Source organism: Psammomys obesus, unplaced genomic scaffold, assembly GCF_907164565.1.
Source record: "Psammomys obesus unplaced genomic scaffold, mPsaObe1.curated_primary_1811, whole genome shotgun sequence".
Taxonomy (NCBI): Eukaryota; Metazoa; Chordata; class Mammalia; order Rodentia; family Muridae; genus Psammomys; species Psammomys obesus.
This window is the reverse complement of record NW_026594216.1, coordinates 1,402,077-1,425,283: the sequence shown is the minus strand read 5'-3', so window position 1 is coordinate 1,425,283 and position 23,207 is coordinate 1,402,077. Positions and strand designations below refer to the sequence as shown.

At 53.6% G+C, this 23,207-nt stretch overlaps 1 protein-coding gene across 4 annotated transcripts; it reads left to right on the top strand.

Annotated features, from left to right (window-relative positions):
• Positions 1-1,468: 1,468 nt before the first annotated feature.
• Positions 1,469-22,166, top strand: Kcnc4 (potassium voltage-gated channel subfamily C member 4). 4 transcript variants are annotated; one of them, XM_055618126.1, is made up of 4 exons: positions 1,469-2,326; positions 11,785-12,721; positions 14,535-14,738; positions 16,924-21,134. In XM_055618126.1, the coding sequence occupies exons 1-4, from the start codon at positions 1,625-1,627 to the stop codon at positions 17,091-17,093; spliced, it is 2,013 nt and encodes a 670-aa protein (XP_055474101.1). In that variant the 5' UTR covers positions 1,469-1,624; the 3' UTR covers positions 17,094-21,134. The 4 variants fall into 4 exon arrangements, with proteins under 4 accessions (XP_055474101.1, XP_055474102.1, XP_055474104.1 ...); XM_055618127.1 differs by having other exon boundaries at positions 15,170-16,968; XM_055618129.1 differs by having other exon boundaries at positions 1,471-2,326; positions 21,064-22,166.
• The last annotated feature ends 1,041 nt before the right edge of the window (positions 22,167-23,207 follow it).

Below are 23,207 nucleotides of genomic sequence, written 5' to 3'. Positions count from 1 at the left end.
AAGACCAGCTTAGCTGAGAGGGAGACACAGGTTCGGTTCTGCGTGAAGAGGCACAAAAAAAGAGAGGGGTTAGAGGTCAAGGGTCGAGAGTGTCACCAAGGGCTGCAGTGGGTGGAGCTGACGCCTAGGGAGAGGCGGGGAGTGGGGCCGGAGGGGATGGCAGCGGAGGCGCGCAGGGGCTGCGCGCGACGCTGGGCACTGGCTGCGAGAGGGTTACGCGCCTCCGCTGAGCTGGGATGCGCGGATGAAGGCTGAGCTCTGCCGCCCGAGCTCCGCAACGCACCGGGTCGGCCCTGCGCCTCGCCGCGCCCACCCAGCCCCGCCGAGGGCGCGCCCGGGTCAGGCGGGGCCGCTAGGAAAGGGCGCCACTTGGAGCGCCGCATCCTCTGCCATCGCGGGAGGGAGACGCAGAGCCCTCGGGAGCCCTCTTCCTCTGGCGCTCAGGAGCTCCCTTCCCTAGACCACCTCGCGCCCGCTCCTAACAGCGATCCAAGGCCGGCGCCCCGCCCGGAGATGGGCAGACGCGTAGATGGCGCGGCTCCCGGCGCCGCCAGATCGCAGGAACCCGGCGCCGGGGCGCTGCGCTGAGGCTCCCTGTTGGCGCTGCCCCCGGAAGCCTGCAGGTGTCCTTAGCCGTTCGGCCGCCGCCCGGGACGCTCCTTCGCCAGAACCCGGTGCCTGTCTCTCCAGAGCAGCCCCGCCCTCCAGGCACTGCGCCGCGCAGGACGCCCCGTCCGAGCCCCCCCTCGTCCCGGCGCGGCCCCCGCAGCGCTGCACCCAGCCCGGCGCAGCTCCCGGCCCCGGACGCAGGACCCGGGCTCGCGGCTGCGGGCGCGCTTGTTTTCCTGCGGCCGCCGCCTGGTCCTGCGCAGCCCCCGCCCGCCGGTCCGTTTTGCTCGGCTCAGCCCCGCCCGCCACCGGTGCTCTGCGCTGGATTTATGAATGGGGGGAACAGGCCACATGCTGCCGCCGCCGCCTCGACTTGACCGCAAGCTGCCCGGCCCCGCAGAGCTCTGGCTACCGTAAGAGCATCCGCCTGGCCCCGGTAGCCTCTCCGAGGACTTGTTGCTGTTACGCCGCTGCCTCCGCCGCCGCCGCCGCCGCCTCCCGGAGCAAACCAGCAGCCTTTGGGCTCGCCGCCGTGGTTCTAGGAGCCAAAAGGTGGCCCGTGTGAGTGTGAGCGCTTGCGCCGCGGACCCTCGCGGTGCTCTGGGACCGTGCGCTTCTGTCTTTCTGGGGTTGGGGGGCGTGTCCCCGGCCCGGGGCATCCTTGTGCTTGCCCCTACCTCCTGGGACCCGGGACCCCTGGCTTGAGTCCTCGACCCCGATCTTCACCTCCTGCCTCTCCTAGCTTCTGCCTGCCCGAATCCCAACCACCTGTGCACCAGAGAAACCCAACTGCTCCCGCTCCGCGCCCCGGGAGGGGGGGGGAAGGGGGGTAGGCAGGGGCAGAGTCACACCGCAGAAGGGGCAGCCACAGCCTCCTGCCTCCTCCTCCACCACCACCTCCTCCTCCTCCTCCTCCTCCTCGTCTCCTCCCCCCTCCCCGTTCTGACGCTGCCTCCTTGGGAAGGGTGTTTGGAGGGCAGCGGCCGCCCCAAGCCGGAGCCCCGCAGCGCTTCTTATGATCAGCTCGGTGTGTGTCTCCTCCTACCGCGGGCGCAAGTCGGGGAACAAGCCTCCGTCCAAAACATGTCTGAAGGAGGAGATGGCCAAGGGCGAGGCGTCGGAGAAGATCATCATCAACGTGGGCGGCACGCGACATGAGACCTACCGCAGCACCCTGCGCACCCTGCCGGGAACCCGCCTTGCCTGGCTGGCGGATCCCGACGGCGGGGGTCGGCAGGACTCGGATGGCGGCGGCGGTGCGGGCAGCAGCGGCAGCAGCGGCGGCGGCGGCGGCGGCGGCGGCGGCGGGGGCTGCGAGTTCTTCTTTGATCGGCACCCGGGTGTTTTTGCCTATGTGCTCAACTACTACCGCACCGGCAAGCTGCACTGCCCCGCCGACGTCTGCGGGCCCCTCTTCGAGGAAGAGCTCACCTTCTGGGGTATCGATGAAACTGACGTGGAACCCTGCTGCTGGATGACCTACCGGCAGCACCGCGATGCTGAGGAGGCACTGGACATCTTCGAGAGCCCGGACGGGGGAGGGGGTGGCGCAGGGCCCAGCGACGATGCTGGCGACGATGAAAGGGAGTTGGCCTTGCAGCGCCTGGGCCCCAGTGAGGGAGGCGCGGGCCCTGGTGCTGGGTCCGGGGGCTGCCGTGGCTGGCAGCCCCGAATGTGGGCGCTCTTCGAGGATCCCTACTCATCCCGGGCGGCCAGGGTGAGTGGCAGAAGCCAGGGTCTCCCCACCACAGCGTCCAAGGGTTTCTTGGTGCTGGTGTTGGTGGATAGGATTGGGAGATGGGGTGGAAGGAGACTGGTGTGCCTGGCAGACTGTTCTACCTGCCTCCTAAGTCCCGCCTGGGCCCTTGGGAATAACCCCACCACCACCACCACCTTCTGTCCTGCAAGCTCCATCAGGAGATTGCATTCACTTAACTTACTTACTTGGACCTAACCCCAGCTGTCTGCTCTGCCGCATGCCCCCTCAGTGAGTGGCATGCCTTCAACTTGGCATTTGTCGATCCTCTCTGGGTCAGCACAGTTGCCCTCCACGGGACCACAGTCCTGGAGAGCTTAAATGTGGCCTTTTGCAGAGGTGAGGCAGGATCAATGAAGGAAATCTTGGATTGTTGGACGCTTAACCTGTTTCCATCTTGCCAGCAGCTCTAGGTGCAGGCAGGCGGCTATCCATTTCAGAGAAAGGGGGCGTAGTTTCCAGAACGCCAGTCTCTTAAGAGGCAGAGACGCCCAGAGCCCAGGCCTCCTTTCCTGATGGAGGACCTTTCTTCCAGGGAGCAGGCTGTGTCTCAAGGCTTTCTGTACCTCTGTCATAGCCTGGCCTCTGCCGAGGTGGAGTGTAGAAGTAGACAGGAGACGCCTGCTGTTTTAGGCTCCTCAGGATCCCAGGACAGTGGCCAGCCACAAGCTTCCTGGTGGTGGTACCGGATTTGTCACTGCCCTCTTCTTTCTGCTGCAGCACTAAGTGGCTTCCCAGAAAGCCTTGGTTCAGGTTACACTGGAAATGGATGTATGGGGAACAGGGGAAACAGGTTGATTTGGACAAGACCTACTGTCTGTCTTGAAGGTGGGAGAGGGTGCTAGAAAGATATGTGTTTATCCACTCACTCCATCATCCCTGGGCAGCCAAGACCCTGAAGAAGGCCTTAGACTGTAAAAATAGAAAAGCCTGGAGGCTGGAATGTGCTCTCACGGCCTTAGCCTAACACCTGGCTGGGATCTGTCTAGCATCCAGAAGGAAAAAAGGAAGGAGGAAAAGCAGTGTGATTGGCTGTGTCTGAGGTAGGCTTTTGGAAGCTGACGCTGGATTGATTTGGCTCCTTTGGCATTCCAAGTTGTCGTGTTAATGAGTCTCAGAGCCTTGCTCTCCACCTCTCCTCAACGCCCCCCATGGGCTGCTCCTCATTCTAGTCATGGGAGAAAAAGTCCCACTGCAACCTAGAGAACACGGTGTTGAAGAAAGCAGCTACAGGGACCAGTGAGGCTGGTATAAATACCAAGCCAGGGTCTTTAGCAAGAAGTCTCACGCAGGGCTGGGACTTGAGGTAGCTGCTGTAAGGCTGCTTTCCAGACCCCTGTCTGCCCCAGCTGCTTTGGTTTATGGCCTTACAGTCCTGAAACCAGCTAAGAAGGTGGGGCAAGATGATGTCCCTGACCAGTACACCTTTGAGTGAGTCTATTCACCTGGGCAGTGTTGGCCCTTAGCTTGTCTTTAGGAGGACAGAGAGACAGGCACAAGTCATTGAGACTTTTTCAGAGGTGTGTGGTAAGAAGGCAGAAGTGAGGGAAGCAGTAATGAGGAGAGGTGGCTGTTAGGCCCGATTTCTGAGCACTCAGAGGCCTTTGCTTAGTTTTTTCCCTCTGGAATTGCAAGAGGCTCTACCATCAAGTAGAGGGTTATGTCTTCTATTTAAGCAGGGGAACCAGGGTTCAGTTTCATTTCACAGTCTTGCCAAAGCCACCTTAGTTTCCAACCTTCAGATCACTAGTGCCGATCTCAATAGTGTTGTGGACTCTGGCTGGCACTTGTGCCAAAAGACTTGCCCACAGCTGAGGGACACAGGCAGAGACCAACTGTGAGATGCTCCTGGACATGCAAGTAGGAATACACAGTTTATATTAAAAATAATCATGCTAACTCTTCACTGAGTACCCTGTTCCAGGACTTTGCTATGAAGATATTACGTTAATCACTATTCTTCCTAATGAACTTGAAACAGTGCCCACTTAACGGATTGAAGCTGGGAGCACTGGCCTGGGATAACAGAGCTGGTACAGGGCTTTGAATCAAAGCCAGGGCGCCTTCATGCCTAAGCCTTTACTCCTGTGCTTTACCATGTGCTTTCCCCACTGAAAGAGGCTATTTGCAGGATGAAGAAGTAGCTCGTTTCTCATCCCAGCCTGCTTATTGTCCTGAGGTTCTTTCCTTCTGTGAATAAACATCAGGAATCAATGGGACTCAAAAGTCCAAGGGAACACCAGAAGAGACACTTTCCCTGTTACTCTTTAAGACCTGAGGGACAGTGGCATATAGAGAGCTCTGAAGTTACATTTGTTTTCTCCATTGACCCCAACTTGGCAGAACCGTTCCCCACAGGAGAGCTGTACTGTTGCATACCATCCAGTCAGCTGCACCTTCCCCAGAAGGAGTTTGCAACACCAGGGGTTGGTAGACTCAAGATGTCCCCTGGGAGGGCGGAAGAGCTGTGCTCTGGGCCTTGAGGCATCTTTTCACATACAACAGTCCAGTCATTTGACTAGTATGTTATGACAGGAGCAAACCAGACACAAGCCAAAAGTGGACTGAGCTAATTAAGAAAGCCTGTTGCCTAGCTACTGGCCCAGCCATCAGTTGGTCCTTTCAGGAAGGCTCCTAGGTAGGAGCCTAGGCAGGAGCCTTCACTGTTGTCAGGCTGCTTCTGTGGCTTGAGCTGAGGACAAGCTGGTCTATACAGTCCTGACTTGCTCCTTCCTGAGAGTAGACTAGAGGCCTACCTAATGGGACTCTGAGCTACCTTGGTTCCTTACTCTGTTCTTTAGAGGTCCCAGGCAGAGCTGGATTTAACTCAGCTGCATAAAGACAGGGCCACAGCCCTTCTCTTTTGGCTAAGGTTCCTGGGTAGATCTTTTTTCCTACCATGTTTCCCTTCGGAATATGGGATTCCCAGGATTCCCAGGATCCCCATTGCCTCAGGAGCACAGCTAAAGATGAATGTCCTTCTTTCTCAGGCCTCTGTTGTCTGTTAGGAGCTTGGCCTGGCATTTGCTCTGCTGTCTCCCCTGGCTCAGAAGAGGCAGGAATCATTCACCTCAATGAACAGATAAGACCACTGAGTCACAGTGACACCTCTCTGGAGAGCACAGCCAGTAGCACTACAATCCAAACCCACGTCTCATGAGTCCATATCTGCTGCTACTCCTGCCTCCATAGTTCCAGCCCTGGAAGGCTTGGGGTGGCTCTCACTAGAGAGCCTCCTCCTCCACTCCACTCCTATCCTCTTCTTTACTCCTTATCATTTCTAGAAATGCCTGGGCCTAACCTCTCTCACTTTTTCACCAGATGACTTTGATAGGAAAAAAAAAAAAGAAGAAGAAGAAGAGGCCAGACTTGGGGCAGAGGGACAAGACTCGTGTCCCTCTGAAGGTCTGACATGGTTGGTAGCCACAGTAGTCAGGATAGGCTTCAGAGTGAGGACCAGCATTTGCTGATGCTTTGCCCTCTGAGCTAGGGCAATAGGATAAGGTGAACATGAAATACGAGCCCAGGAGGGTAGTGCCAGCCCATCCTAGGCAGCCAAAGGCTTGCCTCCCCGCTGATCCTGCCTCAAGTAGCCTCCCAGTTTCCTCCTAGTGTTGTTTCTCTTTCTCATTCTGAACAGACCAGCATTTGCCTCAAGAGCATCTTGTCTCTGGATGATGAGTTGTTTCTGTTTGTCACCATTTTCGTAGGACTGTGGAGTGGGGGAAGGGAGTGAAATTAAACTTGGGCTATTTTGGAGATCTAAGGAAAGAGCAGGCAGGAGCAAAGTTAGGTAGCTGGGCTTCGGAAAGAGCTACCTCCTTGATCCTCCACCTCCACCGTGGACATTGTTAGCCTAAATGCTGAGTACCAGCCACTCACCACCCCCTGGGTACAAACAAATGCCAGCCCAGCTCTCCGCTGGATTTTCCTTTTGGCCATGAAGTGCTCACCTCTCTTAGCAAGGAGTCCTGTCAGGATGTATGTAGGTTTGGCCTGCTCTAGAGAGCTGTCGGGGTGCTAGGTTCCTTGTTATCTGGAGGTACTCCAGGGCATACCTTTGTCACCTCTAGGCCCATTCATGTGGCTAATGATCCGTCTTCTGACAGCTTGCTAGTCCTGTGAGAAAAAGCAACAGTCACCTTGGCTCTACTCATCTCAAAGACAGCACTTACTACATGAAAGCTACATGCTTGGGTTCTAGAAATGTGAAGAGTACAGTGGTCCGAGGAGAGTTAGGGCAGGTAGGATACTTGGCAGTAGAGAGAGATTGGTGACGAGAAATGGCAACGGTAATATTAGGTGCATTGTGATGAGAGCTGTGGTAGTAATGAAAGATAAAGTCCAATAGGCCAGGACGAGTGACAAGTCCCACCTCTAAATGGGGTGGGGTTCTAGGAGGAAGTAGAAAGTTGAGCCGAGTGGGCCTTGTAGGATGGTGACTTATCTCCTTCCATAGTGGTTAAAAGGAGGCATGCTATAAAAACACACATTGCCTAACTATGCACAGTCAGGGATGGGATTGTCTGTCCAGGGAAGACAGTTCTGCATGGGATGTTGACAGAGGGGCTCTTTGACAGTTACCTGAGCTGGATCAGATCCCATTTGGTTGAGGACTCACAGATTCTGGGCAGGCTGGTGAAGCCCTTTCGGCAAGTGTAAATACAGGTGAAGGTCAGCTCTAGTTGCTAGCTTACAGCCAGGTTGGGTAGAAAGGAAGAGTGGCCCTCAGCTAGGATAGGACCTCCTGTGTGCCTCACATCGGGTGGGGGAGGGCAGGAGCTGTTCAAAGCTGCCTTCCTTGTCGGGTTCTGTTCCTTCCTTTCTTTTAATCCCAGGACACCCCAGTCCCTATCCAGCACTGCCTGGGTACAAAGATCTGGCTTTACCAGGAGGCTCAGCCCCTCACTTGATCTCCACAGATCTTCCTCTGCCAGTGTCTCTGGCTGTGTTCTCAATTTTTCCTTCTCCTACACGTCTTCCTTAATATAGGTTTTGGGTATGAGCCTCCTTATGTTTATGTGTCCATCTGTCTCCCTGGCCCTCCTTCCTTGGGCTCCCCAGTCCCCAGTGATTGTATTCACTTCCCATTGACTAGAGTCTGCCACCTCTCTCCTCACCAGTGCCAGATGCCAGACACTCCAGGCTCTGTGCTCAGGTTCACAAGTATCATTTCTTTCAGTTCTGAACACAACTGTATCAGGCAGCTTCTTCTCTCATTGCCACCCCTCCCCTCCCCCAAGACTGCATCCTGGGGCCTTTGCACCATTGTTCCTGCTGCCTCAGGAACTCAGCTTTCCTGTTAGGTTTTCATTCGGATTTCACCTTGTCACTGTGATCTGACCTGACCATCCAGTTTGAATTAGCTCTCCCACTCCATGCCTCTTTTGTTTTCCTTTATAATGCTCATACCATTGGATATGCTATGTAAGTTGTCTGTTTAACTGTCAGCAGTTTCTTTCCACTAGGAGGGAAGCTCCAAAAGGCAGGAGTGTTTGTCTACATTTTTCCTGCTGTTCCCAGCAGGGTGGGTGTAGAGGTGTTCAGGTTCCACATTATAAATGATGATTCCAAGGCTAGTTGAGGCTGAGAAATTCACAGAGGTCTCATAGGCAGTTGGTAACAGAGCCTAATTTGAACCCAGAAGTGTGATCTTTAATTTGTTCAAAGACAGGGGATTAGTAGGAAAAACTGGTAATTTGGCTGATAGTTGCAATGCTTGGGCCTTTAGAGATGGGCAGGTCCCTTGAAGGCCATAGCGGCCAGTGTGTATGGGGGTCTCAGGAGAACAGGGAGCTGGTAGGAGGAGTGCTGTCTGTCCCTGACAGTCGGGAGCCTCCTGTTCAGGCTGCTGAGCCCTACCTACCTCCTCTAGCAGGCACAGCCAGTTCACACGAGCCATTTTCTGCTTGGGTGGTTTTGACTTCCATTAGAATCCAGAGCCCATGTCCTCATGTCAAGGAGAGAGCAGACAGCTTCAGGCATGGAATCCAGGACAAATCACTTCTAGCCCTCAGGTTTCTTTGTCTCCAAAAGCAGAAAGGGTGTTGACTTGTACAAACTTCTGAGGATTTGGTGATCAGTCGATTTTAGATGTAGGGGGTGGGCAGGAAGTGGGGGGGGTGGACAAGGACTCGGGGAGAGTCCCTCAGAGAGTACTTCCACCTCAGCTTGGTCACCATCTTATGGAATCTCAGCACGCGCCGTATTGAAGCTCACTAACCCTACAGTGCTACTGTGACGTGGGTACCTGTACTGTCCCAGTGCACAAAGAGAGGAGGGCACGGAAGCTACCCCTGCCCAGGGCTCTTTAGCTCTGCTTTGCCCTCAGGCTGGAATGGTGCAGGGCTTGATGAGAGGGAGGCTCAGGCACGATTGACTTGGGGACTAAGGTTTACGCATAAGCAATGACCCCTTGCCTATGCCACTGCTGCAGCTGCTGTGTCTTGGGGTCTCTTTTGTCCTAGGCAGCCCGAGTCAAGGGCCTTGTGGGAAATGAAACAATATCCCTCCCTCAAGGATGAGGCCTAGCAAAAAGCACCAATTACACCAGCCAGCCACTTAAGGAAACAATTGCCTGAGAGTACTGTACAGGAAAGGAATACTATAGGTCACTATAGGTCCTAAAGGACCTGTGCAACCTTATAGCAATTTGTGAGATATCTCTGTGCTAAAAAAAAAAAAAAAAAAAAAAAGCCCAAGATGACTACAGGATTGGGTTGTTTTCTGCCTGCATGAGGGTGTTCTGGTAAGTACCTGCTGTAAGTACCTGTGGCAGAGGCAGATGAAGAATGAAGACAGTGGTGAAGGTTGCTCCCATGGTGCTCCCTGGGCTCAGCCCCTTGGCAGCTCTTCCTGACCTTGTTTTTCCACATCACTAATTAACCTCATGCCCAGGCTCCCAGGTGGACTGACTCTGCTGGCTAAGAGTCCCTCAGAGAGAGAAAGAGAGAGAGAGACAGAAAGAGGGGGGGGGGGAGGCAGGTGTGCTTGGGCTTTCATGCCTCCTACAGGAAGTGTTCTCCCCACCCCTCACTTCCTTCTGCTTCTTGGAGCACAGGGTGGAGCCAGGACCAACATTCCACAACATTGCCATAGCCACAGGCAGATGCTGTCAGCAGCTCATAGTTGAACGGCCACGGCCAGTCAAAGCACTTGAAATTTACTTTCCTGAGAAGTAGGTAGCAGGTGCTCCAGAAAGAGCTTTAAAGTAAGGGAAATGTCTGTGGTCTATGAACCCTCCTCCCCAATGTACTCCTTCCTTGCTACTTATGATCAGTCCCTCCAAACTTAAGTGTAAAGTAAGTGATGTCATAGTGTATGGTGGGAGATCTGTTCCATGAAAGGTACCTCCTCATGCTGAAATAGCAGCCTTCAGGGGACTGATGGGACAGGCTCAATAAATCGAGCCTACATTCCTGGGACTGGAAGCGACTCTGCCCAGGGGACAGTAAAGACGGTATGGTGTAAAGGGGATGTATAGACCACATGCTTTTTGGTTCATATATGGTTCTTACCCAGTCTGGGCAGTATGGCTCCCAAACAGTCATACAACCTCTCTAATCCTTGGTTCTTCCTATATGAAGCGGGAAGAGTAAATATGCCTTCTATGTCACTAAGAAGACTGAAGGCAGTGACACATACAGGGTGCCTAATAGTTCGAGGAGGAGAATAGATAGTGAATTTTGTGTTCAAAATTCCTTTCTTGACTTACTTCTATCCCAGAAGGTCCGGGGATTTGGTTTCTTGCCTAGTTTACCATACCCCTCCCCCTCGTTTTTCATCTCCTGCAGTTCTTCCTCCCTTTCAGTGTAGGCACGCCAGGAGGAAAACCCCGACAGGCAGATCTGAGTGCTCACTGCACGGGGATAAGATAAGGCCAGGTAGAAATTGGAGGGACAGGCAGGGGGTTGTCAAATATTATGTGGTCATAGACTTCCCTCAGCCCCCCCGTGTAGATTCAGTCCTCCACCCGAGGGAGAAGGTGAACCCCATTCACCAAGCAGGAGCAGTGGAGGGCCTTGACAGTGCTGAATGGCATGGCATGAATAACAGATGAAGGCTCTGTAATTGGTGTTATTACACGCGAATCTCATCCCCATTCATAATGACACTGAGGCCAGCCATTCTTCTGCCAAACGCTGCTGCCATCATTCTAGCTGAGCGCCCCATGGCTGGTTGGATCAGATACCACCGTTTATAAGTACAGATTATTTGACTTTGGAGCTCAGTGTCCTGGCTAACATTAGTTTGTAGGAAGAAAGACATTGGTTGTTCTGTGAACCATCCCCCCAACTCTTGTCATAGCCCATGTTTGTCTTCTTTCCTGGATTTACCACCTAGGCAGAAGGTGGCTCTGGGTGGTAGGTGGGGTCGTGGAGGTAGGTCATTTTAATGGGGGCACAGTTGGCAGAAAAAAGGTTATTCCCTACAGCCCTTGTCTCTGGACATCCCTTAAAGGGATGGACCTTTACCTTGAGTGTGTATCAGCATTTAGGAAACTGCATAGTTTAGTAGAGCACTTGTTGGGCTCTGTCCCCTCCGAGTTTCTCATTCATTGGGTTTGTGTGCTGGGATTTGCAGTTCTAACCTGTTTCCATGCACCTGGGGCTTCTGGTTTAGCCCCCCCCCACACTATAAGAGCCTGATTATTGCAGCTGTGGTGTGTGGGCATTTCACCTGGGAGCTTGTGAGAAAAGGGGAGTACAGAGCCTTCCCTAAACCTCCCAAGTCAACCACACTTGGACAGTTTTTGTTTTTTTAACAAGTTTGTCTCCACACCACACCCCTGTAACCCTTGCACTCTGGGAGGAAGAGGCAGACAGATCTCTGTGAGTTTGAGGCCAGCCTGGTCTACAAAGTGAGTCTAGGACAGCCAAGGCTACACAGAGAAACCCTGTCTAGAAAAGCAGAGAGAGAGAGAGAGAGAGAGAGAGAGAGAGAGAGAGAGGCTTAAAACATGAATTGGGCAGCGCTGTGGTACGCAGGGCCAGGCGGCTATGGTGCCCTGATTTGTGGTTTCTGTAGGAAAGCAGCCTCTGTCTTCGGAGTGGCTGGGCAAAGCTTAGGAAGCATTGCCCTAAAGCAGTGGTTCTCAATCTTCCTAACGCAGGGACCCCTTAACACACTTCCTCATGTCGTGGTGACCCCAACCATAGAATCACTTCATTTCTACAACTGTGATTTTGCTACTGTAATGAAAAATAAATATCTAACACACAGGATATCTGATATCTGACCTCTGTGTCAAGACCCACAGGTTGAGAAGCAGTGCTCTAGAGCATCAATGCATAGAGATCTTCTTCCATCTCTACGTTAATCCTACCCCTTGACTAGCAATGGGCTAGTGGAGGTCACTGTTCCCAATGAGGCCAACTGTCACTGACCTGACGGCTACCCCCTATTCTCCTGGCCCACAGGTGGTAGCCTTTGCCTCTCTCTTCTTCATCCTGGTCTCCATTACCACCTTCTGCCTGGAGACCCACGAGGCCTTCAACATTGACCGCAATGTGACGGAGATCCACCGGGTGGGGAATATCACCAGTGTGCGCTTCCGGCGGGAGGTAGAAACAGAGCCCATTCTCACCTACATCGAGGGCGTGTGCGTGATGTGGTTCACCCTGGAGTTCCTGGTCCGCATTGTGTGCTGCCCCGACACGCTAGACTTCATCAAGAACCTGCTCAACATCATCGACTTTGTGGCCATCTTACCCTTCTACCTGGAGGTGGGGTTGAGTGGCCTGTCTTCCAAGGCAGCTCGAGATGTGCTGGGTTTCCTACGTGTGGTGCGTTTTGTGCGCATCCTGCGGATCTTCAAGCTCACACGCCACTTTGTGGGGCTGCGTGTCCTGGGCCACACGCTCCGGGCCAGCACCAATGAGTTCCTGTTGCTTATCATCTTCCTGGCCCTGGGCGTGCTCATCTTTGCCACCATGATCTATTACGCTGAGCGAATTGGGGCCAGGCCATCTGACCCACGGGGCAACGACCATACCGACTTCAAGAACATCCCCATTGGCTTCTGGTGGGCTGTGGTCACCATGACAACCCTTGGCTATGGGGACATGTACCCTAAGACGTGGTCAGGAATGCTGGTGGGGGCGCTGTGTGCACTGGCTGGTGTGCTAACCATTGCCATGCCTGTGCCTGTCATCGTCAACAACTTTGGTATGTACTACTCCCTGGCTATGGCCAAGCAGAAGCTGCCCAAAAAGCGAAAGAAGCATGTACCACGGCCAGCCCAGCTTGAGTCACCCATTTACTGCAAGTCTGAGGAGACTTCACCCCGGGACAGCACCTACAGTGACACCAGCCCCCCTGCCCGGGAAGAGGGTATGGTTGAGAGGAAACGGGCAGGTGAGTAGGGTGTAGGCAGAGGACCCCTTCCCCCCTCTGTGCGGTCAAGGGAGTTCCCTTCACACTTGAAATTTGGGTCTGCGCTGTATCGGGTCGCAGCTTCACTGTGTGGAAGATGAGCCCCTGGGAGGGCAAAGTACGAAGGCCAACGACGTGTCCCATGGCTTAGTGATGTTGGGAACATCAGCATCTGTGGAGTGAGTTACACAGCCAGTGCAGGCTATGAGGGTGTGTGAGAAGGACTGGTTTCCAGTCCCTTCTTGGGTCCTCCCTTGCTTTGTTCCAAGAGGCCAGTCCCTTCCCCTGTGGGCATGGCATATCAATGGGAAGGACATACTGATATTCTGCCCTACTCCGATAAGACCCAAGTGAGAGGTGGACATGGCACACTTTGAGAAACTAGAACAAATGCCAGTGCTGATATGATTAGGCAGAGAGCAGGGCAGCTGTTCCTCCAAGGTGCATCGACACATGAGTCACTCCTTTCCCAACAATCACGTCTGCTGTCTCTTGGCCTAATAGATGTGATAACGTAACAGCAGTGGGAGGCTGCCTTCTGTTCAGCTAAAGCTGGAGTGAGTCCTGGGCTCATGGTTTGACATGGCTAGAGGGGAACCGAGGAAGAAGTAGTCCAGGGTCTTGGAAAAGAGGCAAAGTGGAAGGAACTGGTGTCTGTGTCTTGAAAGGAGTAAGACTGGGCATCAAATTCTGTCCTTCCATGGAAAGGCCACTCAGGAAACACGAAGGGAAACCAGCATAGTCCCCAGCAACAGGGGAGGAGGCCAGAAGGCAGGGGAAGCACTATCAGATTCAACTGGGCAGGTGGTAGGTCAGGTCTGGAGGGTGACTGGGTGTCAGGCTACCAAGGCAGCAGTCCTGGTTAACCCTAGAAGTGGGACTCGTTCTCCAGACATGGTTCCTGAGTTGAGACTTACCTGTGACCTCTTGGTATGTCCCCATCACCCTGCTGGCGCTAGTTGCTCTCTGGGATTTACTGGGGTCTAGATCTTCCTTGATAGAGACCTTAATAGAGAAGCTTCCTTCTGTTCCCTATGACAGCAGTGCCCCTTCCTGATCCTGTTAGGAATCTAAGATGTGGTCTGAGGTCCAATCAGAACTCAGAGAGGATCCTCGTGTCCAAATGCAGAGAACCTTAGGTAGCCCCTAGATGTGCACAGCACTCTGAGGCCCTTATCCTGCTTGACTGGCCACTCTGAGGTCTTGAATGGCCAATGCCAGAGCCACTGGCTTCAGGCCAGGTGACCCCACCACATACAATCAGGGACCGTAGTAGCTGTGTCGCTCTCTCACAGGGGAGAGTTGAAATAGAGCTTCTTCCCTCTGTCTTCCCAGACAAAAGAGAGCCCTATGCCAAGCTCTTCAGCATGGCCTGGGTACCGAGGAACAGAATAACAGCCGTTAGTGGTGCAGGGAGAAAGCCAGAGACACTACTGAGTATGTCTGGCCACCACCCATTATCCCTGCTATCCAGGTGTTCCCTGAGGAATGCAGATTCATCAAGAGCCTACCTGAGCCAGACCCGAGGGGAAATGAGAATCTGTGTCTGCCGGGGATGATCCCCTGGGACAGCCTCACAAGCCCATTTGGGAATTACTGCTGCTGTAGGGTGTCTGTGCTGTGCTCTAGCCCCCAGGGGAGGCGCTAGGCCAAAACTGAGAGAAAAGCCTTCAGACCAAGCACAGCTAGCCTACCTTTGCTTCCTGGACCTGGGATCTGAGAAGGCCCCAGGTAGCTACTCCTTTAGGAAGGCCCCAGCAATCATCTTAGCTTCCTTTCTCTCTGTCCCCTCCAGACTCTAAGCAGAATGGTGATGCTAATGCGGTGCTGTCTGATGAGGAAGGAGCTGGCCTCACCCAGCCCCTGGCCTCGGCCCCCACCCCTGAGGAGCGTCGGGCCCTGAGACGCTCAGGCACAAGAGACAGAAACAAGAAGGCAGCTGCCTGCTTCCTGCTCAGTGCTGGGGACTATGCCTGCGCTGATGGCAGTGTCCGAAAAGGTATGGCTCCCTGGGCTGGGCAGGTGGGGAGTCCCCACAGAACCGAGTCTCCCCAGCCCTTCCCACAGAGCTTGAGGTCTCCTCCTCCCCTGAGCCCATGGCCACCATCTCCTCTGCCTTGGGTGCGTCCTCGCTTTTAGAATGGGTATCCTAAGTTACCAGCCTTTGCATTAGAAAGGCCTCTAGCATTCACTATGAGTCTATGAAGCGTCTCCCTCCAAGGTACCCACCCAAGAGAGCAGTTCTAGACATATTAGAGGACACTCTTTCATCTCCCCTACTCTGATCTTGCAGCTGCCTTTAGGCCTAGCCCACAGGGTCATACCCAGCCAGCTTCCCTAGGCCTCCTAAACACTGCCAAAGCTTCCCCAAAGAAACAGACTCAGGGATTCCAGGTCCCAGGTCTTCAGAGAGCCTTCCTGTCTCTCCAGTTCTTCACCGGGGGCCTGGATCCCAAGATGGACGGACCCATATCTGCCAATTGCTGGGGTATGATGGTCATGGGAAAGAGCCAGGGGTGGCTAGCAATGGGTGAGCAGGAAGAGTAGGCCTCTCAGAGGAATGATCTGAAAGTTAATAGAGCAGCCCCTTCCTACCTGTCAAGGGAGGCTGGAATTCTATCACCAGGCTCCCAGCACACGGCAGGGACAGAGCTGAAGCTGAGCTGTGCAGCTAGGGATTTTTGCCTTAAAGGAGAGAGGAAAGCAGAAACCATTAGGGTGAGAGGGGCCAATGATGGCTGGGCACTAGAAGGCTCAAGATTAGAACCTTGTCCTCCCTGTCTTCTGCTCTCCCGTGACCTTGCCTGTCCTGTGTCAGCACCTCCCCTAACACCCTATTTCCAGGAGAAGCTGTGATTCTTCCTAAACAAACACCACCCCCAAGTTCTCTCTCTGGCCACTTCTTAACGAGTGAGGTTTTCCACTCTTCAGTCCCAAGTCCCACACTGAAACTGGTTATGAGTCTGACAAGGGTAGTGGTTGCTACGGGAATAGCCTCTGATGCCTCTGAACCCTAAAGATGGCTCCTAGCTACCCAGTCCAGGCAGACCCCCTGGGGCACTTTCCCATGTGATTTCTAGGCATCCAGATTTGATAAGCTCTGAAAGGTGGGTATCCAGCTTTGCTGAGCACATGTCTTACTGGGTAACAGCCACGGGAGCAGCAGACTGGCACCTGGAAGGAGATGGCCCAGAGGCCCCAGCCAAATGGCTATAGGCAGAGAATACTCAGAGCTCATATGCTCTCCTGTCACTCCTGTGCTCCAGACTCCCTTGTACCTTGTGCCTTTCTCCCTTGTACCTCAAGAATGCAGGAATGCCACTGCATCCTCTTTTACACCTAAAGAGCCTCGCTCGGGCTGCAGCCTGCTAAACAACAGTGTAAAATGTATCCCCCACTCCAGTGGAGGACTTCAGAACACAGAGCTGAGGGATGAGCACCCCAGCCTCCCTTCTTGTGCTGTGAGGTGCTTGGTGCGAGTAGCGTTGTGGAAGAGACCATGAGAGTGCAAGTTAGGAGAGTCCCGAGGGCAGATGCTCCAACGTGTACAGGCACCATGCAGAAGAGCCTGCATCCCTCCACTTTGCCTCCCTGGGGTGCCTTTGGGGCCCATCTGCTCTATTTCCAAGATGCCTCCACACTGCTTCTTGGCAACAAGCATGTAGCTCAGCCAATTAGAGTGACCTTCCAGAGGGAACAGGTGGGTTGCTGGGAAACAGGGCCTGCTAAGCAAGTGTGGCAATTAATATCACCAAACTCCCAGTGAGCACCTAACAACTTTCCCCAAGCCACACCCATCTGCACTCATCTAGACCCACGACAAGGAAGCGGTGAGCCCCGGCCTCTTCCAGCCATCAAACTGACCCCATCACTAAGGAGTAGTTCCCAATGAGCCAGGAGAGCCTGTGATACAGGTGTTCACCGGGGAAGGTACTTGCTGGAAGCTGTGGGAAGCTGGACAGAGCTAGAGGGGAATAGAGACCTGAGAACAGGACAGGACACAGGTCATATGGTCTGCCCTCAGGAGCCCAGGAGTCTATGACAGGGAGCGTCAGGGAGCCACTCCCTTCACCCCAGTCTCAGGTCACCTACCCCACAGAGTCTCTTGAAGTAGCATGGACTCCATGGAGCTCCCTTGGTGAGGAGATGCCCCCCTTTGACCCATGTGCCTTTTCTTCACCAAGGCTGTGAAAAGTCCCGGAGTCTAAACAACATAGCTGGAGCAGCTGGAACCAGTCTGGGGCTGTCTCCACTGGCATCGCGGTACAGCTCGCCCTACCCTCCGAGAAAGCTCCTGCTCTCGCACCCCTTCCACCCTCTCACCAGCCCCCCACCGGGCCACTCAGGTTCTTAGCTACACCCACAGCCTTCCTCAGCTCTGACACTGACACACATCCAAGCAGGCATTTTTACATGCCACCCTAGCCCCTCTCCCTCCTGAGGTCTGAGAGAACAACAGAAGGGAACTTCAGTCAGGATGGAGAATTCGAGTCTCTGAGCCTGCTCTACACAGTACCTGGCTCCTCCAAAAGTCCAGCCATGGAACCTGGGTGCAAGCGGGAGATTTTTACAGGGCTCCTTTCTCATATCCAGTCTCCTAAACCACAGGGGCTGGTACACTCAGGACCTGGGTCTCTGGGTTTTGCCTGCAGCTCAGGATCCTCCAAACCAGGGTGTGGTACATTGAGTATCTCAAAGTACTAAGCTTTGCCTTTGAGTCATACTTATATTTGTATTTTAATCACAGAAATTTCATTTGCATTCTTTATGGTCTTTACCCAGTAACCAAAAAGCTTGTCTGTCTGTCTATCTGTCTGTCTAGCCAACCCATACCAAGATCAGCAGGTAAAGGCTGTCTCACAGGGCATCTCTGCTGCTATAAAGAGCATCTGACTCCTTGGAACAGCAGCACCTGTAGCTAGAGCTGCCCTGGGAGCAGGACCTTGTGTTTTCCAGCTGTGACATGGGGTGCAGGTGGGAGCTCCTAGAATCCAGGCCCCGGGCTTGGTGCAAGCCCTGGGCAGGGTGTCTAGGTGCTGGGAGGCCCTTCTCCCTGGGGCCTGTGCCCAGATTCATCGGGTAACACCCAGCGGCCCACCCAGCAGCCCATCTGTGCCCCGCGCTGCGGCATCTCTCTCCATACTGCTTCCTCTGCTTCCGCGACAGTTTGCTCCCTCTCCCGCTCCCTCAGATTCCCAGCCCTGCCTCTGAGTCACCTGCCACTCCCACCCAGCCTCTGCTCTGTATTCCTGCCAGAACCGGAGACTCATCTAATTTCTATAATTAAGTGTATTCATTTACCTAACGAGCCTGGGGGCACAACAGGTTTGTGAGTCATTGGGTGAGGAGGGGTACACCTTGCTCAGGGACGGCTGAGGGGAAGTAAGGAGACAGAAGCTATCCTACCCACACCTGCCACCAGCCCCACCTGCTCCTAAGAAGCCCCTTCCTCAGCCCAGGGCTAAAGAACAAAAGCCTCAGCCATGCCATTTCCTGTTTCACCTGATGGGAATTGACCTGACAGCAGCTGAGCCACGTGCCTGGCAATTTTAGAGTCAGATTATGCAACTTTGAAAAGGGAGTGACTAAGGAAGGTCCATATTTGCTCCCTACAGGGTAATCAAGAGATCTGGTGAGATCGCTTTAGGGACCTGGCAGGAGGCTAGGACCAAGGGACTCAAAAGGTGGCCCAGGCATAAATACAAGATTGTTTCCAGGGGTCTCGGAGTGCAAAGGATGTGACGAGCACTGAGCAAAGACTAGATGGCCCTCTGAAAAGGTCTGTTAGAGCAGGCCCTGAAACACTCCAGCTGATCTGTGCTCTAGATAGGACCTGAAGCTACTTGCTTTCAGGATGAGCTGTCTTCTGAGAGGTGAGATGAGGAGACACGGAAAGGTGGCAGGGATAAGGAAGTCTGTGCATCAGGGTAAGATGCTGAGTCTGAACTCAGCTTCCTCGTGGTAGGTTCAGCCCCATCCAGCAGGGCTCCTGGCACCAGGAGACTGTGGTCTGACAGAGACATGATGAGCCAGGTGTCCAGTTTAGCACGGGTACCACAGCTATTTTTCTCTGACTTGCCGTTCTGGTTCGGAGAGCCAAGGTAGCTATTTCTGTGGCAGCCCTCAAGTTGTCAGGAGCCCAAGTTTCCACGGCACCCACCGCCTCCTCCCCTCTTCCCTCCTACGGGGATGGGCATGCTCACAGCACCCCTGTGGGGGCCACAGATGTCCCTGGGCGACACAGTGCATCTGCCAGGCTGAAGCCCCTAGTGCTTTGTTGGAGGGATGGGCTCCTAAACAACCCCCACCCCCACCCTGCTCCAATCCCCTTGCTCAACAGGCCCCAGTGAGTGGAAGAAATAGGTGGGTTATCTACCCTCAGCTACCTTAGGACTTTTGGGTTTGCCCAGAGTTCTGGGAAAGAATGAATCTATCATTTACAGAGCCTCTGCCCTGAGGGCAGTTAGTTGACTATACAGGTCTCAGGCCTATGCAGGCCTCGGATATCCTTCTCTAGGAGAAAGTCGCTCCCATCCAGACTCTAAAGGCAGAGTTAGCTTTTCCTTGGATGGGACTTGGGAATGGTCCTATTGCTTTGGCTTTTAGAAACTTGGCCCTGTAGCTGGGGGCAGGCCCCTTCTTAAAGAGGAAGCAGGCAGCCCAGGAACCAACTACTAGGCTTACCTTCCAGTCTGTGCCAGGACTACTGACAACCCTAGAGTTAGCTTCACAGCCGTTTTCTAAGAGGGGTGACTGTGAGGTGCCACCAGTGGGAAGGATGCTGTTCAGCTACAGCTAGGCCAACAGGAATTAGAGGGGCTGCTGAGTTCTGGCCAGAGCTCCAGGAAGCACCTATGGCCACCAGGACTGCCCTTCACAAAGCATCTAAGAGAGCAAGGCTCTGGTCAGTCTCCCTCGGAAGCTCCTGCCCAAACTCTGGTGAGTTGTGTCGGTTAAATTCCAGCATAAGACTCCTAAAAAGACTCTCCCCAACTCTCAGAGGACCACACAAGGGGAGAGTGTAGAAACCATTAACAAAAGCCTCCCCACCTCATCTTAGGATCTAGTGGCTTATAGGGGATCTGGTGGCTTAGGATCTAGTGGCTGGAGGCCACTCCCCTTTTCCTTGTGAGTAGGGACCAATGGCTGAGTATTTCTGAATATACACAGACAGATCGATGTTAGGAATACAGGACAAAGGGTAGCTCTGTCCTATCCTCAGAAATGGCACTCTGAAGAGTCTCACACTCTTGTGGTTTTCTCAGGGAGAGTACTCGGAGGCCCAGAACACTAGAAAGATAAGGGGTAGTGTTTAAGGGGGCCATTGGGGCCACAGTCTTCAGGAGATGGCAACAGGTCATTCTGAGACGTGAACATATTTATATCAAAGAAAAATAAAAGATTTTAACATGTCAGGGAACCCCATAGCAGAAGCTGTGAGATTTGAATGCCAAACGATGTTCCTACCTTTAACCACAAACCTAATAACTATAGTAATCAATGTGGGAGGCGGAAACTTCTGCCACACTGTTAGCCCTGTCTCCCTAGCTGTTTAGCCAGTACTGCCACTTGGAAATAGGAAAAAAGACCCAAGCCTCAGAAGCTGAGGCTGTGGATTTTCTGGGGGCTTGGGTTTCTTAGTAAGATGCTCTGTGCCAGCCTGCTTTTCTGAGGCTGTGTGCCCTCCACCACCACCCACAATGCCTCAGGACTCTACCTTTCATTTTGAGGTCAGTGGCTGGGTGTGACATGGCTCCATATTCTAAGGACAGCTTCACTGGATCCTTGGGATAGTGGAATTGTCCATGGAGGTGAGGGCAGATGGAGCTGTTTGGGGTAGAGCACAAATTGGGTAGGGAACAGCTGGAGTGACAGGCCATGAGCCATAGTCCACATCAGGAATTTTCCCCACTACCTCCCTGCTAGGCTCTATGGGGTTTGCCATGGTTCCTCACCCTGCTGCATTAGAACTCTGAAGACTTGAGAAGGTTGTAGGTGTTGGAAACGGTTACCCAAGCTTCACCGTTACCTGGGTCTCTTCTGCCTGAAGGTGGGTTGGCAGAGGAGAGATAAAGGGCTCACCCCACTCCTGAATCACCCCAGCTCTTCCTTGCCTCTTGGCCCTGGGTTCCCCATGCCTTCCAGCTCTGCTCTTGGCTGTTCCTTAGCCCACAGCCTGTGGGTCAGCAGCTGGCTGGCTTCCTTCTAACATCTCATTCTTTGTTTCTCCCTTTCTTTTGCTGAACTCTTTACACCCCCCAGAAGGCAATGTTGAACCGAAAGCGTGCGTCCCAGTGTCTCACACCTGTGCTCTTTAAACACAGAGACCTGCCAAGACGCCCTCTCGTCCAACTATGCCCACGCTGAAGTCCTCACCCTCTCTTAAAGCGGCAGCAACGTGAGAAAGACAGGCAGACAGACAAAAAGCCAGAGCCTTAGGGAAACTCTGGAACCCAGGCACGAATCTTTTGCTGGGAAAGACTCAGAAATCCTTGTTTGCACAGAACTGGTGGAAAAAAAAAAAAAAACCTCTCACGTGACTCTCGGGGCCCAGAGCCATCTGGGTCTGACACTCTGTTCTACTGTACATTGAAGAGACATATATGCACATATAGTATCTATATTCATACATACTATATACTCTTGTGTGTAGTGCGCGTACTCTACTGGTGGTCTGTCTTCATCGTTAGGCTGTGTCTCCCCAGTCCTCTCTTCCCACCCTGTTTCCCCTACCCTCTTCCTTCACGGATTGTTTCTTCTGACCTTGTTGTATGAAATGTCCCAGGAAAAGTGCACCTGGGACCTGCCCCTCCGTTGGGTGGTCCCAGGCTGCTCTCCCTTGGGGGTGTTTCCCCTGCCAGCAGGTGGTCTTTTTGAAGTCTGCTGAAGGCAAGATTGCCCTCCAGGGTCATCACTTCACTAGCCCAACCCCACCCCAGATTGGGGTTCTACCTCCCACCCCACACCCCGATTTGTGGGGTCACTTTCAGGGGTTCTTCTGCAGCCCTCTGTCACTCCTTCCAGCACTCCTTCTGTGTCCTTGACAGAGGGGAGTTTAATTTCTTTGGTGTGTGTCTCCTTTGTCCATTTGTTTTCAAAGATGCTGCTGGGCAGATGGAAGGGGATCTGTTTGCCCACTGGGCTCAGGGGTCTGAGAAGGGGACACCTTGGGCGAGAGGAAACCAGTTGCAATACTGTACTTGTGCAATAGCAGAGGCCAGGTGATCCCTTCAGCCTTGGCCTCTGCCCCTCCCTCGGCCCTTCCTGCTCCCCATCCCACCCCGCCTTGGTATTGGTCAGTCCTTTTCTAAAACTGTCCCCTTGTGTGTGTCTGAGGCATGCTTAGGCTGGGCCCACTGTGCCCTGTCTGCATGCCCTCAACTGTCATGCTGTGCCCAAGCACCAATAAAAACATCTGAGTGTCGTACTGCTCCTGTGCGAGCATCTGCCTCGCCTCTCTTTTCTGACTGTGGATCTGGGGTTCGGGGGGGGGGGAGAGAGAGGACACCTCCCTGAGTTCCAACCAAGCTACCACCTGAGTCTACGGAATGCGAGCACACCTGAGCCTAACTGAGTCCCCGCCAGGACTCTCCCTGTGGCTCAGCTCCTGCATTTAACAGCTAGCAGTAAATACTCAAAAGTGACCTGCCCAAGGCAGCAAAGAACATAACCCTAAAACCCCGAGCTGCTGGGAAGTGTGCAGATTACCTGCTACTGCCACCTGGAGCCACCATGGCATGGACTAAGTCTTCCTTGTGTAGGGATGTCCACTGTGTGCACTGGATGTCCACTGCTTGTTTGTACAGGGGCCTCCTTGTCCCTGCAGCTGCATTAGTCTAAGTGGGCCAAGGCCCTCGGGAGGCCATTGCAACGACTGCATGATGGCCTGTGGACTGGGGCCAACACAGGACTGGTGGTACAACCAAGAGCCTCTTAGGGATGGAGAATAAAGACGCTTTGGGTACATGGGCTAGGGAAGTGGAAAATTCTGGTATACTGGTGACTCTCACTATATCTTTCACTCCCACATAGGAGCATAAGAAAGGCTGGCTTTATGGATGCACAGGCCTTCAGCCAATCAGAGGAGCCCCCATGCTGGGTTTAGGGCTCACCTATCATCGTGGTAGAGTTTCTAATCTTTTGACAAGATCTGTGGTTTCATTTGTACTGGGCTCTACAAATCACATAGCCAGGTCTAGTTGCTTTTTCATCTTACTCTTCACTCTGTCTAAGCAGAAAAAGTCATAGGAGCCCCTGTTTAGTCTTGATCTGCCACTTACTTGCTAGATAACTCGGGGGCAACTCCTCAAATTTGTTTTTGTTGCTGCAAAATGATGGTGTATCCAAAAGATGGCGTATGAGCCTGGCCCAGGTCAGGTGTCTGCACACAGCATGCAGGAGACAGGAGTTCTACAATAAATGCTAGCTTCCTCCTCACTTTTGCCTTCTGCTCAGGCTTTTTTTTTTT

Excerpts from the sequence above, each read along its gene's own strand:
- Kcnc4 (XM_055618126.1), top strand. The coding sequence starts at position 1,625 with ATGATCAGCTCGGTGTGTGTCTCCTCCTACCGCGGGCGCAAGTCGGGG. Across the intron at positions 12,722-14,534 it reads GGTTGAGAGGAAACGGGCAG|ACTCTAAGCAGAATGGTGAT; the intron begins GTGAGTAGGGTG and ends TGTCCCCTCCAG. Across the intron at positions 14,739-16,923 it reads TGATGGCAGTGTCCGAAAAG|GCTGTGAAAAGTCCCGGAGT; the intron begins GTATGGCTCCCT and ends TTCTTCACCAAG.